Source organism: Daphnia magna, linkage group LG9, assembly GCF_020631705.1.
Source record: "Daphnia magna isolate NIES linkage group LG9, ASM2063170v1.1, whole genome shotgun sequence".
Classification (NCBI taxonomy): Eukaryota; Metazoa; Arthropoda; class Branchiopoda; order Diplostraca; family Daphniidae; genus Daphnia; species Daphnia magna.
In genome coordinates this window covers 6,444,716-6,458,033 of record NC_059190.1, presented here as the reverse complement: position 1 = coordinate 6,458,033, position 13,318 = coordinate 6,444,716, and the positions used below count along the sequence as shown (strand labels likewise).

Below are 13,318 nucleotides of genomic sequence, written 5' to 3'. Positions count from 1 at the left end.
TAAAGAAATAATTGATATTGCTATCCCAGAACGCGGTAAATAAGCCCGGTTAGCTCAGCTGGTAGAGCGCGGGACTTTTAATCCTGAGGTCGAGGGTTCAAGTCCCTCATCGGGCGTAGTGCTTCGAATGTTGCTTTCTGTCTGTTAAATTGCACACGTAGTTGCTGCATAGATGATTAAAAGTTCTTGTTTACGGATAAGTGTTAGTCAAGTGAAGTTTGATTCTGCTTATAGACGAGGTGACCGAGTGGTTAAGGTGATGGACTGCTAATCCAATGTGCATTGCACGCGTGGGTTCGAATCCCATCTTCGTCGATTAGTATTCTTTCTTTTAATGACGAATGACTGGCGCATCTCGCTACCGTGTTGTTGTGAAAACAAACATTGATTGCTGTATATTCTGGATGAAAGATCGGTGTTTCAAACGGGTCCTATGGTGTAATGGTTAGCACTTCAGACTCTGACTCTGATAATCTGGGTTCAAATCTCAGTAGGGCCTCTAATTATAAGAAACCAAAAGAAAATATGGTTGTTTATTCTCCTATTCGTAGAAGATATTCTCGTGGTAAACGCCACCTTTTTTGTCATTTCTTCTTTGAAAGTTTCCACCTCTACCCTTTAAACTTATTCCTTCAGTCAACGGTTTAATTATCTCCTCTGAGTCCTTTAAATTGTTTTAACCTTGATAGCTAAACCGTATAAATGATTCTTCTCCTTTCTCCTTTCCCAAACCTCTTTGTCCACAACTTTAATTTCTTTTTCTCGCCAAATACAACTTAGATACACAATTGTAAATTGTTCGAACAAGCGAAGCTTCTGAAGAACAATTGTGATTATTGGGAATGAAAGTGAATCATCAACTATATAGTGTTGACCTTGTTTATTCAGCTGTTTTAAGCAAATTTGGAACTAAGGTGGTGGGCGTATATCTCTGTAGACCTCAGATCTTTTAAGAAACGCACACCGTTTGACGGAAATATTAATTTCGAGTCTTGTTGTTCAGTACGCCATTGTTGTTACGCTTAGTCCAGTACTGATTGGATCCAGGCCTATTGTCGGGTCTGAAATTGAATCAGAAAAATAATTAGAGTTTGTCTTGGTGAGGGCGGGTGGGAGATAGATATAGTTGATGATTCACTTTCATTCCCAATAATCACAATTATTGTAAATTCCGTTCTCATCCACTATATAGTGTCTTCAAAGCACAATATTTAGCAGGATAAATAAAATTTAAATAAATAAAACGGAAAATGTTATAAAAAAAAAATCAGGTTAAACCAGTCTGACGATGAATCCATCAGGACTGCTGACACTATAAGATTTTGATTAGTCGACGTCTCCCGGCGATAAAATTTTGAGAAAGTTGACTCGCTGGCCCAATGGCCTTGATTGAGGATCGCCTGAATAGTGTAAAGAACCAAAACAATTTCTTCTTTATTATTTTCCTTATTTTTCCCTACCTTTATTCTTACGTAACATTAATTTTTTATACGCCCCTCTTTTCTATGTAATTTCTTCCTTAGACGTCTTACAGACTGATTTACCCTTCAAACGTTTCAAACTTAATTTTCTTGTAGTTCGACCTTCACGAACCCCGTATAAAAACTAGTTGTTCTATAGAAAATAGAGAGAGACACATTTTCACAGTTCAGTTCCTAAAGAGTTGTTCCCCAATTTTTTGTGCTACTGAAATATACTTTCCAAGAAACGACAATGAAAAAGTAAGTTAAAATATTAATAACTTACATTTGGTGGCAGCGGAGTCGAACTCGGCTTTCGTGTTAAGCTGAATAGCGTGTGTTTTTTTTTGTTTTGTTTTGGTTAATTGTTTGTTTTAAATTTTTATGGTAATAAGTGTTACTTATTACCTTCTCTTCGTTTTTTGGCTTCCTATTTGGTTGAATTTTTTTGATAACTTATCATAGTTATAAAAGAACATGCTTTCTTAGGAATTAGTTCGTTATAAAAGATGAGGACAAATGAGGATAGTGGTTTAGAAACCACTTTAGAAAGAAGATCGGTAAGAAAAGGGCCACTAATACAAAGATTTGTTCGATCAGTACGTGAAAGGTTCACTTCCTTACGATCAGGAGGCGGGTCGACGTCAATTTTGAGAAATAACGAAAATCTAGGTGTCGAAATAGATAGTGATAGCCCACATCAATCCGATATTGATCTTCTTGATTCCAATGAAATTAAATAATTGAGAAATGATGATCAGTGGAACGAAGTACTTAATATGCAAGTATCAGCACAAGACGAAACCGTAGTCGAACCCCTGATAGGCGAGGAGACAAGAGAATTGCTATCATATAATCAACTTCTAGAACAGGCTCGGGCAATTACGAACATTGAAAAAACAACAGATAGGGTAGAAAACACAGAAGATATCTCTATAGATTTCCAAAACCTAGAACTAATAAATGAAGAGAACCAAGATCGGGCATGGTTTTATCAGCAATACGGAAATACTAGAATAACGGAAATTCCTGTTGACGATCTTATTTTTGAATTGCAGTATTTACTTCGAAGTGAAAAAAAAATAGAGTTAACAAACAAAGAAGTAGGAACAGCCTTAATAGCATTACTCTTAACCGAACCCACAATTTTGACACCAATTGAACTCTTTAAGCACTGTGGTCTAAAAACATACTACGAAAGTACTGATTCAGAGTATGAATCAGTGCACTCGGGAGAACAACAAAGTAGGTCAGAATCAGACTTAGTGCCCCAATCTTTAGTAACACTCGAAACTGAAGAGGAAAGTTCTAAAAACAACGTACCCATCAAAATTGTAAGAGCGGAAATCCACACGCAAGGTGATCAGATTCCTTTAGATTGTCCTAAATTGACCCCTAGTACCACAGCAATCACTTGTCCGGCGGTTAATCATTCACAGTCAAGTATGAATACTAAAACTCCTCAATCCAAGTTAGCGTCCACTCCGTGTAACTTTTTACCATATCAAGGACTAGAAAGTCGGAAAGTCTTCTTTACTCCAGCGTCGATCGTTGAGCAGTCAAACAAAATCATGCAAAACAAACCGTCAGAAGTAACAAACCAAGAAATGCCTATTAAGATATACGTCAACGAATTGAGTCGTTTGATGGAATCCGGAATGGATTATGAGGATGCTTCTAAAGCAGCTGATTGTATTGTGCAACACGTTCTAACGAATACTAAACGTTGCATTAATTCCTCTCAGAAAACGAAGCATAATGGACAACCTGTTTTTAGAACTAGCTCTCAGCCTTCATATCTTACCTCAACCCCTTTACATACACAAACACTTGCGTTAAGTGGACAAAGTGTAAAAATCCCAAGAATGTACAATAAGCAGAGTAATAACGGAGCATCTCCCAAATACTCAGTTACCAGCTCAATTCCTAAAATGAATCCTTTAGTAATGTGTCCGTCAAAAGTAAACAGTATAGGAAACACAAACAATTTTATTTCTAACGCCATCGATAAAAATAAAAAGTTACAACAAAGCCAAGCAATGACGTTATTTAGTAACGTCGGAATTTACGTAGACCGTGATCGCTCCGGTCGCTTTGATGACTGGCTTGCACATCTAGAATCAGTACTGGTTTTAGGCGATTTTGAGGAGTCAAGAAAAATTATCTTACTACGCTCCAAATTGTATGGTGAAGCGGCTGATGAGTTTGATAACTTAATAACTTGATAACGCGCAAATTTATGACAGAGTAAAGGAGCGTTTAATTCAACTTTTCCACTCTACAGAGACCAGATCTAAACAGAACGTTCAATTTCATAATATGCAACGGGAACCCGAAGAGAATATGAGACGTTATGCGAATCGTATACGCAAGGCCTTCCACTTAGCGTATCCTATAAAATCCACGATAGATAAAGCAACAGCTTTTTCCAGAGAGCAAATTATGATGGACAGATTTCTGGAAGGGCTGTCTTTCGACGTCCAGACCAGACTAAAATATAAAGAATTCGAAACTTTTGAAAAACTCATAGAAAAAGCTGAAATGACGGCCATGGCAGTAGAAGAAGCCCAAGTTAGATCCAGACTAAATGCTTTTCAGGCCAAATACGTCGAACCTAATGGAGAATTGACTAAAGTAAAGGAGGCTTTAGATCGCCTTAGTACCCAGGTGGAATCAAACACCCACCAAAAACATTTAGAAGAAAACATGGAGAAAATGCAAAGGCAATTATCTACCAGGAGAAACGTGAGTTTTTCACAGCGCTCACCACAGTTAAACCCTCCAATCAATAAAACAGGGGATTTATATTTTTGTGATTTTCACAACGATTAGGGCTATCACTCAATAAACAATTGTAAAGCAAGGGAGAGTCAAGCTAATGATAAATGTTTTCGTTGTAAAGAAATTGGACACCGAGCAAACTTTTGTTCCCAGATAAAAAATTTTAAACCCACTCCTCCAGAGGGTTATGACGGAAATGGGAAAAAACTCCCTTTGTTTGAAGAAAGGGGAAACTAAAAACTACCGATGTAAGCGTTAGGCCCCTCGGTGGAACTAAGAAAAAGCCCCACATTATATAAATAGTTTAGCAGTAAAATCTACAGTTCCTAGGATAAGAATAAAAATAGGAAATTCTGTTGTAAAAGCGCTGTTTGACACTGGAGCCGAGAGAAGCGTTATTAGCAGCACATTTTTTCATAAGCTTAAAGAAGGACAGGAATTAATTAATTTCACTAAAGAGGTAGATGTGGATCTTTTCAGCATAAATGACAGGCGCCTCGTCACGGAAGGAACAATCACCGTTAACTTTTTTGTGGCAGAAGAAACGCCACGCCAAGCACTTAGGCAGAAATTCATAGTCGTAAATGGAATTGTTGAAGATTGCGTTCTAGGGCGCGATGCACTTTGGAAGCAGCAGTTTATCTATAACGGAAAACAACAGTCCATCTACCGAGTCCCGGAAATTGATCACTTCCAGGAAACAGAAAATCCCTTTGTGATTAGCAAATCTTTGAGAATTCCCCCAAATTCCACTAGTCTCCTGGAGACTAGAGAAGAAGAAACTCACCCTTTCAACCCTCTCAATACTTGTCATTTTGTTAGATGCTGTAATACTCCCTCCGGGCTTAGCTTGGAACCCTACATCTCTACGACACCAAATCGTTCGCTCCGTGTGGTGGCTGTTAATGGAACAGATAAAACCATATTTCTACCTCGCCTTACAGTGTTAGGAACCCTTCGTATTTCCAGACCTTCAAGAAAGCCTGTTGAAACAATGGCTTCAATTAGCGTAGCTTCAGATCCAATCAACACAGAAGCAGTTGAGTCGGCTCTCCCAGATATAGATCAGGAAAACAAAGAGAATTTGCGTAGATTAATAATAAATAATTATAACAGTTTTGCTTTTAAAACAAGCGAGTTAGGCCATAAAACTTTAGTAAAGCATGTCATTGGCACACAAGGACAAGGTCCTATTCGTCAAAGGGCATATCGCACGTCTCCAAAGCAAAAAGAGATAGCTAAAAATATAATCGAGGAACTGATGCAAAATAAAATAATTCGTTATTCAATGTCCCCGTGGGCAGCCCCGATAGTATTAGTAAGTAAGAAAACAGGGGATGTCCGTTTGTGTGTAGATTTTAGAAAATTAAATGCAATTACAAAAAAAGATTCTTTCCCTTTACCTCGTATTGACGACGTTTTAGATTTACTTGTGGGACAGAGGTATTTTTCCACATTAGATCTTGCCTCCGGATATTGGCAAATTGAGCTCGAGGAGGAATCCAAAGAAAAAACAGCCTTCATAGTCGATGACAATTTATACGAATGGAATCGTTTGGCGTTTGGTTTAACCAACGCCCCAGGAACGTTTCAAAGACTGATGAATTCAGTTTTACGAAGAGTTATTGGAAAAATTTGTCTCGTTTATCTTGACGACATAATAATTTTTTCAAGAACAATTGAAGAGCATTTTAGCAATTTGAATACTGTTTTTTCCCTCTTAGAAAACGCACACCTAAAAATGAAATTGTCAAAATGTGAATTTTTAGCGCAATCCGTTTCCTATCTTGGACACGTAATTTCGGCTGAAGGAATAAAACCAGACCCTGCTAAAATTGAAACCCTCGTGAATTACAAAAGACCTGGTACAGTAAAAGAATTACAATCTTTTTTGGGACTAGCCAGTTACTACAGACGATTTGTAAAAAATTTCTCTACCATCACCCACACCTTGTTATCACAGACTAAAGGAAAACCTACTGATAGTGTAACTTGGAAAACAGATGAAATTGCAGCTTTTGAGTACTTGCGCCAATGTTTAATATCAGAACCTATCTTGATATTGTTAAGAAATGGGGCAGAAAACGAAGGTCAACCTTCAAATCTCGGTCTATTTTCCTGACTTGGTTCACACAATTCTGGTTCGGCCCGCAATAACACAATGCGTCCTCCAATGTCCGTGATCACGGCACAACACGAACCTGCCGACTCTACGACCGTTCGTACATAGTAGTTCCGCTGGCCATGTTTTGTGGCATTCCAGCTCAAGACACACATTTTACACTGGCCATGCTTTGTGGCATTCCAGCTCAAGACACACATTTTACAATACATAAACACAACAGTAAAGACGGAAATAGAATATACTTAGTTAATTGGACTTAGGTTACGACCTGCTGAGTTCCAGTAGAAGAGAGCAAAAACCAACCCGGTCGGGTCAACAGAGAAAAAACAAGAAGACTGAAAACGACGCGAGAGGGGTAAAAAGAATAGTCTAAAACGTCATCTCGTCGATCGGTGTTAAGGGTTAGACGACAGACTGTTTCGACGAATAGAGAGAAAAAAGGAAAGATGCTAACTAAGAAAGAAGAGTTCGGAGAAATCAGAGGCCTCTTGGGGTACTAATGACCGACACACGTTACACGGCCTCTCCTGACTCGCGTTTTCTAGAAAACCGAAACAAACAGAAGAAAGATTTGTATAGGGCCTAGAATGAATTTATTTATTATTATTATTATTTTTTTTTTTTTTTATTCACTGTTCGGCTCCATTGCTGGCCAATCGAACTCCCGTGGTGTCTTGTAGTTTTTCAATTGGGAAACGTGAGCGGGAAAACGGCGCCACATTCTTTTCCGGGTCACCGGAAGAGATTCCACTAGATAAGTGAGGGATGAGCACCGTTTTGCAATTTGGAAGGGACCGATAAATTTAGGAAGCAGCTTTTGGGATAAATGCGGAGAGCGAACAACGCGAGCGACTAAGACAAGATCACCGACTGCGAAGGTTGGTGGCCGTTTTCTTTTTTGATCGTAATTCTTCTTCATGTTTTTTTGTTTGTTAATTAACTTTTCACGTACTTGTCTTCGAAATCTGGATACACGATTTTGGAAGTGTAGGTAACTTTCACTTCTGATAGACGGCCAAGGAAATTGACGTTCGTTCGGAAATTCCGGTTGCCTCCCATACACTACTTCGAAGGGAGTGACCTCAGTACTAGCTTGTTTAGCCGTGTTGATCGCTAGTGTGGCATTAGAGACCTTGGTGTCCCAATTAGTGTGAGTGGAATTTACATAGGCTTTAAAGGCCATGACCAACGTTCGGTTTACTCGTTCTACCTGTCCGTTCGACTGGTGGTGACCTGTGATGATGATGGATTGTTCAATCCCCCACTTTTGAAGCTGGAGTTGTAGCATTTTTGAGGTAAAACCCGAACCACGGTCAGTGATTATCCGCTGTGGGTAACTGTGTAGTGCTATAATTTCATTCTTGATGAAATCACAGATGGACCCGGCCGCGGTACTGGCTACTGGTTTGGCTATTACCCATTTTGACAGGTAGTCGATGGCCACTAGGATGTATCTGTTACCTGCTTTGGTACGGATGAAGGGACCTAGGTGATCGATTCCAATGAGAGAAAAGATTTTTTTAGGTGGATCGATGGGCTTTAAATACCCTACTGGTGGTGTAGTGGTGTTTTTGTTTTGTTGACAGAAGGGGCAAGATGCTACGTAGGTCCGTACGCTAACGGACAATCCTGGCCACCAATAGTTTTTGTCGACTTTTGCTTTAGTTTTGAATACGCCAAAGTGTCCAGCGTCTGGGTCATCGTGGAAGTTTCGGATAATTTCGCGTCGTAAGATAGAGGGGACGACGAGTTTAAATTCACGTTCACCGTCTTTTCCCCTCTTGTAGAGTACCCCGTCTTTAATTGCGAACAACTGTGATTGGTTTCCCTTTTCTTCTCGTAGTTGGAGAAGTATCTTTCGAATGGTATCGTCACCTTGCTGCCAGACTGCCAAGTCTACTTTTGAATATCGTTGCATGCTGCAAATTTCCATGACTACTTCTGGTTGTGAAGAACTGCCCTGAGATACAGCAGGTTGTCGAGACAAAGCGTCGGCGACTTTGTTTTCCGCTCCTTTCAGGTGGTCTATGGAGAAGTTAAATTCTTGCAGGATGAGCACCCAGCGGGCCAACTTTCCCCGAATGTCCTTTTTCTGGGACAACCAGCGCACTACATTGTTATCGGTTCTCACCCGGAACGTTTGTCCGTACAAGTAATGACGGAGTTTCGTGAGGGCCCATACCAGAGCTAGACACTCTGTCTCGTTGGAGTGATAGTTCGATTCTGTCAATGTCAATCGTCGGCTAAGGTAAGAAACAGGATGATACTCGTTAGTAACTGGGTCGGACTGCATTAGCACGGCTCCGACTCCTACTCCACTGGCGTCCACATGAACCTCAAACTTTCTTTCCGCCGTGGGATGTTTTAAAATTGGAGCACTTACTAATAACATTTTGATTGTTTGAAAGGCGAGTTCTTGTTCTCTCTTCCATTCCCATGTAGCATTCTTCTTTAATAAATCGTATAGAGGTATGACTAAAGAGGCGAAGTTGTTTACGAATCGGCGATAAAAGGAGATTACACCTAGGAAGCTCCTAAGGTGTGTCAGTCTGAGTCCGGGTGGACTGCTGTTGGGAGAGGGAAAGTCGACGATGGCGGAGATTTTAGATGGGTCTGGAGAAATTCCGTCAGCTGTCACCTGATGTCCTAAACACAGGATTTGGCTTTGTGCAAAGGCACATTTCTTCACGTTAAGAGTCAATTGGGCTTTTTGTAGGGCTATAAGCACACTTTCCAACCTATCCTGATGTTCTTTAAACGTTTTGCCGCAAACGACCACATCATCTAGGTACACTAAACAGATGTTCCACTTTAGGCCCGACAAAACTTGATCCATTGTTCGCTGGAATGATGCAGGCCCATTACAAAGACCAAAGGGAAGACGTGTGCTCTCGTAGAGCCCATCTGGTGTAACAAATGCGGTTTTCGACTGGCTGGACTTGCCTACTGGAATCTGCCAATACCCACTTTTTAAATCTAGACCAGTAAATACTGTTGCCCCTCCCAGATGGTCAAGAAAGTCGTCGATTCGTGGTAAAGGATAAACGTCACGAATCGTTATGGCATTTAACCGGCGGTAGTCAATGCAAAAACGAAGCTCACCATTTTTTTTTGGTACCATGACGACGGGAGAGGACCAGGGGCTGGAGGATGGCTTGACAATTCCGGCTTGGAGCATTTCTTCTACTTGGGCGTTGATAGCCTCCCGTTCTAGTTGACTGACTCGATAAGGAGCTGACCTGATAGGCTGGTGATCACCTGTGTCAATCTCGTGTTCGGCGGCGGTTGTACTCTTAAGAGGGGTATCGTGGAAGAGGTCTTGGTATCGGGTGAGAAGAGTTTCCATTTCTTGCCGGTGTTCTGCGGGAACGTTTTCAAGAGATTCACGGAGGAATTCTGGGATTGTTCTTGGGGGTGTTGTTGCCGATGAGAAGTTGCCTATAACTTCCTCCCCCACTGTCGCCCACTCAGCCGACTCGATTGCCTCAACTCCTGGAATTCCCTTTCCTGCTGGAAAAATGACAGATTGTACCGAGGGATTGAGAATTGGGACGTAGGACTTTCCATTCTTTTCCGTGATGATACAATTGGGTATCACCCACTCATTTCCCGGTTCAGCGGAATAAGTTCGATTGACAATTAAACTTTTTTTTCGGTAAGAGTCTCCCGTCACAGTAGGGCTGCGCATTGAGAGAAATGCCAGTGACTGAGGTGGAATATGAGTGGAACCGTCGGTTGAATAAACATCGGAAGAATGGGAAGGATAAATCGTTATTGGCTTTACCTCCAGTTGAGATTTTGATGGACACATGAAGACCCCACCCACACTCCTGATCCAGCCGACCCCAAGGATGAGGTCTGACGACAATTCTTCCAAAACTATTAATTTAAGTTTTCCGCTGCTCATGTTCCACCCGACGGTCGCGTCTACTTCCCCAATTGTCTCTGTGAAGCGCCCGTCCGCCATTTTGAGAGTTGTTGTCGTTGGTTTGATTAGAGATTTTATTGGTTGTACTGCAGAGTGTTTAACAACACTAACGGAGGCCCCGGAATCGACCATCGCCCTTACCACTCCTATCCCGAAGATAGTTACTTCGATGGTCGGTCGACGCGTTGGGACTTCGAGAGAATTTACTGCCGGAACTGGCCCACGGTTCCGGCCTTGTCGTTTTCCGTCCGGTTAATTTTGTTTTTAAATGGACAGTCCCGCTGTAGATGACCCTCTTTATCACATTGATAACAACGGCGTGACCCACTCGGTGGAGCTACCGGTCGTTGAGGGCGTGGCTGGTCATACGGCTGGAATCGTCGGCCCTTTCCGATTTCTTTTTTTAGTTCAGCAATTTCTTGCGATTGTTTTTCAATGCGAGCTTCTAGATGAGTCAATGCTTGATCGGGGGCTCGGTCGCTGTTTTGTTCTAGTAGTCCGTAGCTTTGGATAAACGTGGTGACGGTGAGGGGTGGGTTCTGTAACAGAACCGTGCGAAACTGTCGGTGTCGGATGCCCTGGATGAGATACGGAATAAAGTCTGCCTCTGTCATTGGGTACGGACAGTGTCGACGAAGTTTCGCTTTTATTAACGCGTATTGCGGCCCAGACTCGTTTTCAAGTTGCACTCGCCTTGTCACCAAATGCTGATTTTCTTTCAAGAATATCGATGAATCTAATATCTGCCATTCCTGCAGACAACAACGTAATGTGTCAAGAACAGCAGAAAGACTCTCTGTGCAAAGCAATCGTTACGTTTTTGGAACAAAATGAACCTTGGAAAAAAGAAGATGGCCCGATTCCTTCTTGGGTCAGTGAAATAGATTATTTCTTTGTAGAAAATGGTCTTTTATGTAAACACTACGAACCTACGTCAGTGAAAAAAAGAAACTTTGAACAGTGTCAAGTGGTTGTTCCACTTTCTCTAAGAAAGCAAATTTTACAAGAATACCATGATTCCCCATTGTCAGGACATATGGCAGCTAGGCGAACATTCTTTCGTCAAAGGGACAAATACTATTGGCCTACCATGTTACGGGATGTTAAGGAATATTGCACTTCTTGTGAACCTTGTGCGCTGGGACGTCGAGTGCACAGTACGAAAGCTTATCTCAACCCGTTAGACCTCGCTACAAGACCTTTTGAAGTATTGGGCTTAGATTTTCTAGGTCCAATCAAACCGCATTCACTTCAAGGAAACAATTATATATTATTAATCACGGATTACTTTTCTAAATGGATAGAAGTCATTCCTCTTACCAACTGTACCGCCCTCAGTACTAGTAAAGCCTTAGTAGAACGAATTATTTTACATCATGGTCCTCCGAAAGCAATAATTACAGATCGAGGCAGTAATTTTACTTCTGAATTATTTTCTGCGCTTTGTAAAGCTTTAAACATTAAATGCATGAAAACAACTGCGTATCACCCTCAGACTAATGGGCAAACAGAGCGATTCAACAAAACTGTTGTTGAAATGATAAGGAAATATATGGAGAATGGATTCGAGCGGTGGGAGGATATTTTAGGCCCCGTTGTTTTCGCTTATAATAATTCTGTCCACTTGTCAACACTTGAGACTCCATATTTTCTAAATCACGGTCGTGATCCAGTCATGCCGATTGATCAATTCCTCCGTCCTCTTCCCCCAGTAATAGTTACTCCCTCAGACTATAAAAGTCAAATTATGAAACGCTTACACGAAGCCTTTCAGCTTGTCAAAATCAATCTTTCCCAAGCTCGTGAACAACAAAAAGCCCAGTACGATAAACGCGTAAAAGAGCAAAAATTTTACGTACGAGATAAAGTTTTACTGGATATGCGAACGCCCTTGGCGGGAATTAGTAAAAAACTCATTCCATCGGCCCTTTTAGAATTTTGAAAGTAAGCAACAATAGTACTGTGGAAATACAACAAGACGTAGGAAAACAAACTCAGCTTGTACATGTGAATCGAATAAAACCCCTATTTGAGTCAATGATCTGGAAAGACGAACCAGGTGTCGACTTTTTTTATGTAAGAATTGAGAAACAAGCCAAAAAATTCGTACAAGAAACCGTAGATGAACTCGAAACTTTTCCTCTACCCCTAGAAACAAACCTTCAATGTGAGTTAGAACAAATTCCTTGTGAAAAAGAAACTCCTACTCAAAATTTGATGAGACCCCTACCCACAATTCCTCCTACTCCAAATTAAATGGTGAGTTCACCAACAATTTCCTTACCTTCCAAACCGATTCCAGAGACGTCAACCTTACCCATACAACCAGAGCGTCGCCTCGGGTTACGTCCTCGGAATCTTTTAAAACCAGTTGTCAAATTCTGAAATTGTATTGCTGAAAATTTTTTTTTGTAAATTACGTCCGAATCACTTTAACTATATTTAAACCATGTTTAAATTCTAAAAACTTTGTATTAGTAATCTTAATAATTCATAGAATTTATCCCTGAAATTGATTGGAAATTACTTTTCTCATAGATTATGTCTTCTACCTCTCCTCATCATACCGTTTTTCTGTCGCCTCCATGCTCTTAACATCACTATTTGTAATTGTACGGCTGCTCAGCCAAAAGGGTTCCTAAAATTCACTAGCGATTACTGTGATTATCAAATAAGCCCCCTTCCCGCTATTCCAGTATATTGTAACGTGGGGAGTTACTTGAAGACCCAGGTAGTGACTAAGACACGTTTATTCACTGTAAACGTCCACAACACTACAACACATATAAGTAGACTGGGGGTACAGCAAGGGAAACTTACGAGTATTTATGCAGTTTTGTGGACAGCAGCTACCGGGGAAAATATCCGCTGACAAGACTGCCGGACATCTCGGGTAGAGTTGCGGTCAATAACTGATACAGGAGCGCCGGACGTGACAACTAGTCCATGGGGCCTCAATAACCGCGACAATATTATGATGTCTATTCTACTCTTCCCCAAATCACCCGTTTTGTTGGCCATTTG

At 41.0% G+C, this 13,318-nt stretch overlaps 1 protein-coding gene, 1 non-coding gene and 1 pseudogene across 2 annotated transcripts; all 3 read left to right on the top strand.

Annotated features, from left to right (window-relative positions):
- The first annotated feature begins 43 nt into the window (after positions 1-43).
- On the top strand, positions 44-116 carry Trnak-uuu. The gene has a single exon. It is a non-coding gene; the product is annotated as a tRNA-Lys (tRNA).
- A 2,162-nt stretch (positions 117-2,278) lies between these two features.
- Positions 2,279-3,299, top strand: LOC123475642 (the record flags this gene model as incomplete). Its single annotated transcript, XM_045178634.1, has 2 exons — positions 2,279-3,152; positions 3,244-3,299. Coding segments are annotated over 2 exons (930 nt in total), but the record flags the coding sequence as incomplete, so codon positions are not given.
- Positions 3,300-3,460: 161 nt separating this feature from the next.
- On the top strand, positions 3,461-4,436 carry LOC123476003 (annotated as a pseudogene).
- Positions 4,437-13,318: the final 8,882 nt, after the last annotated feature.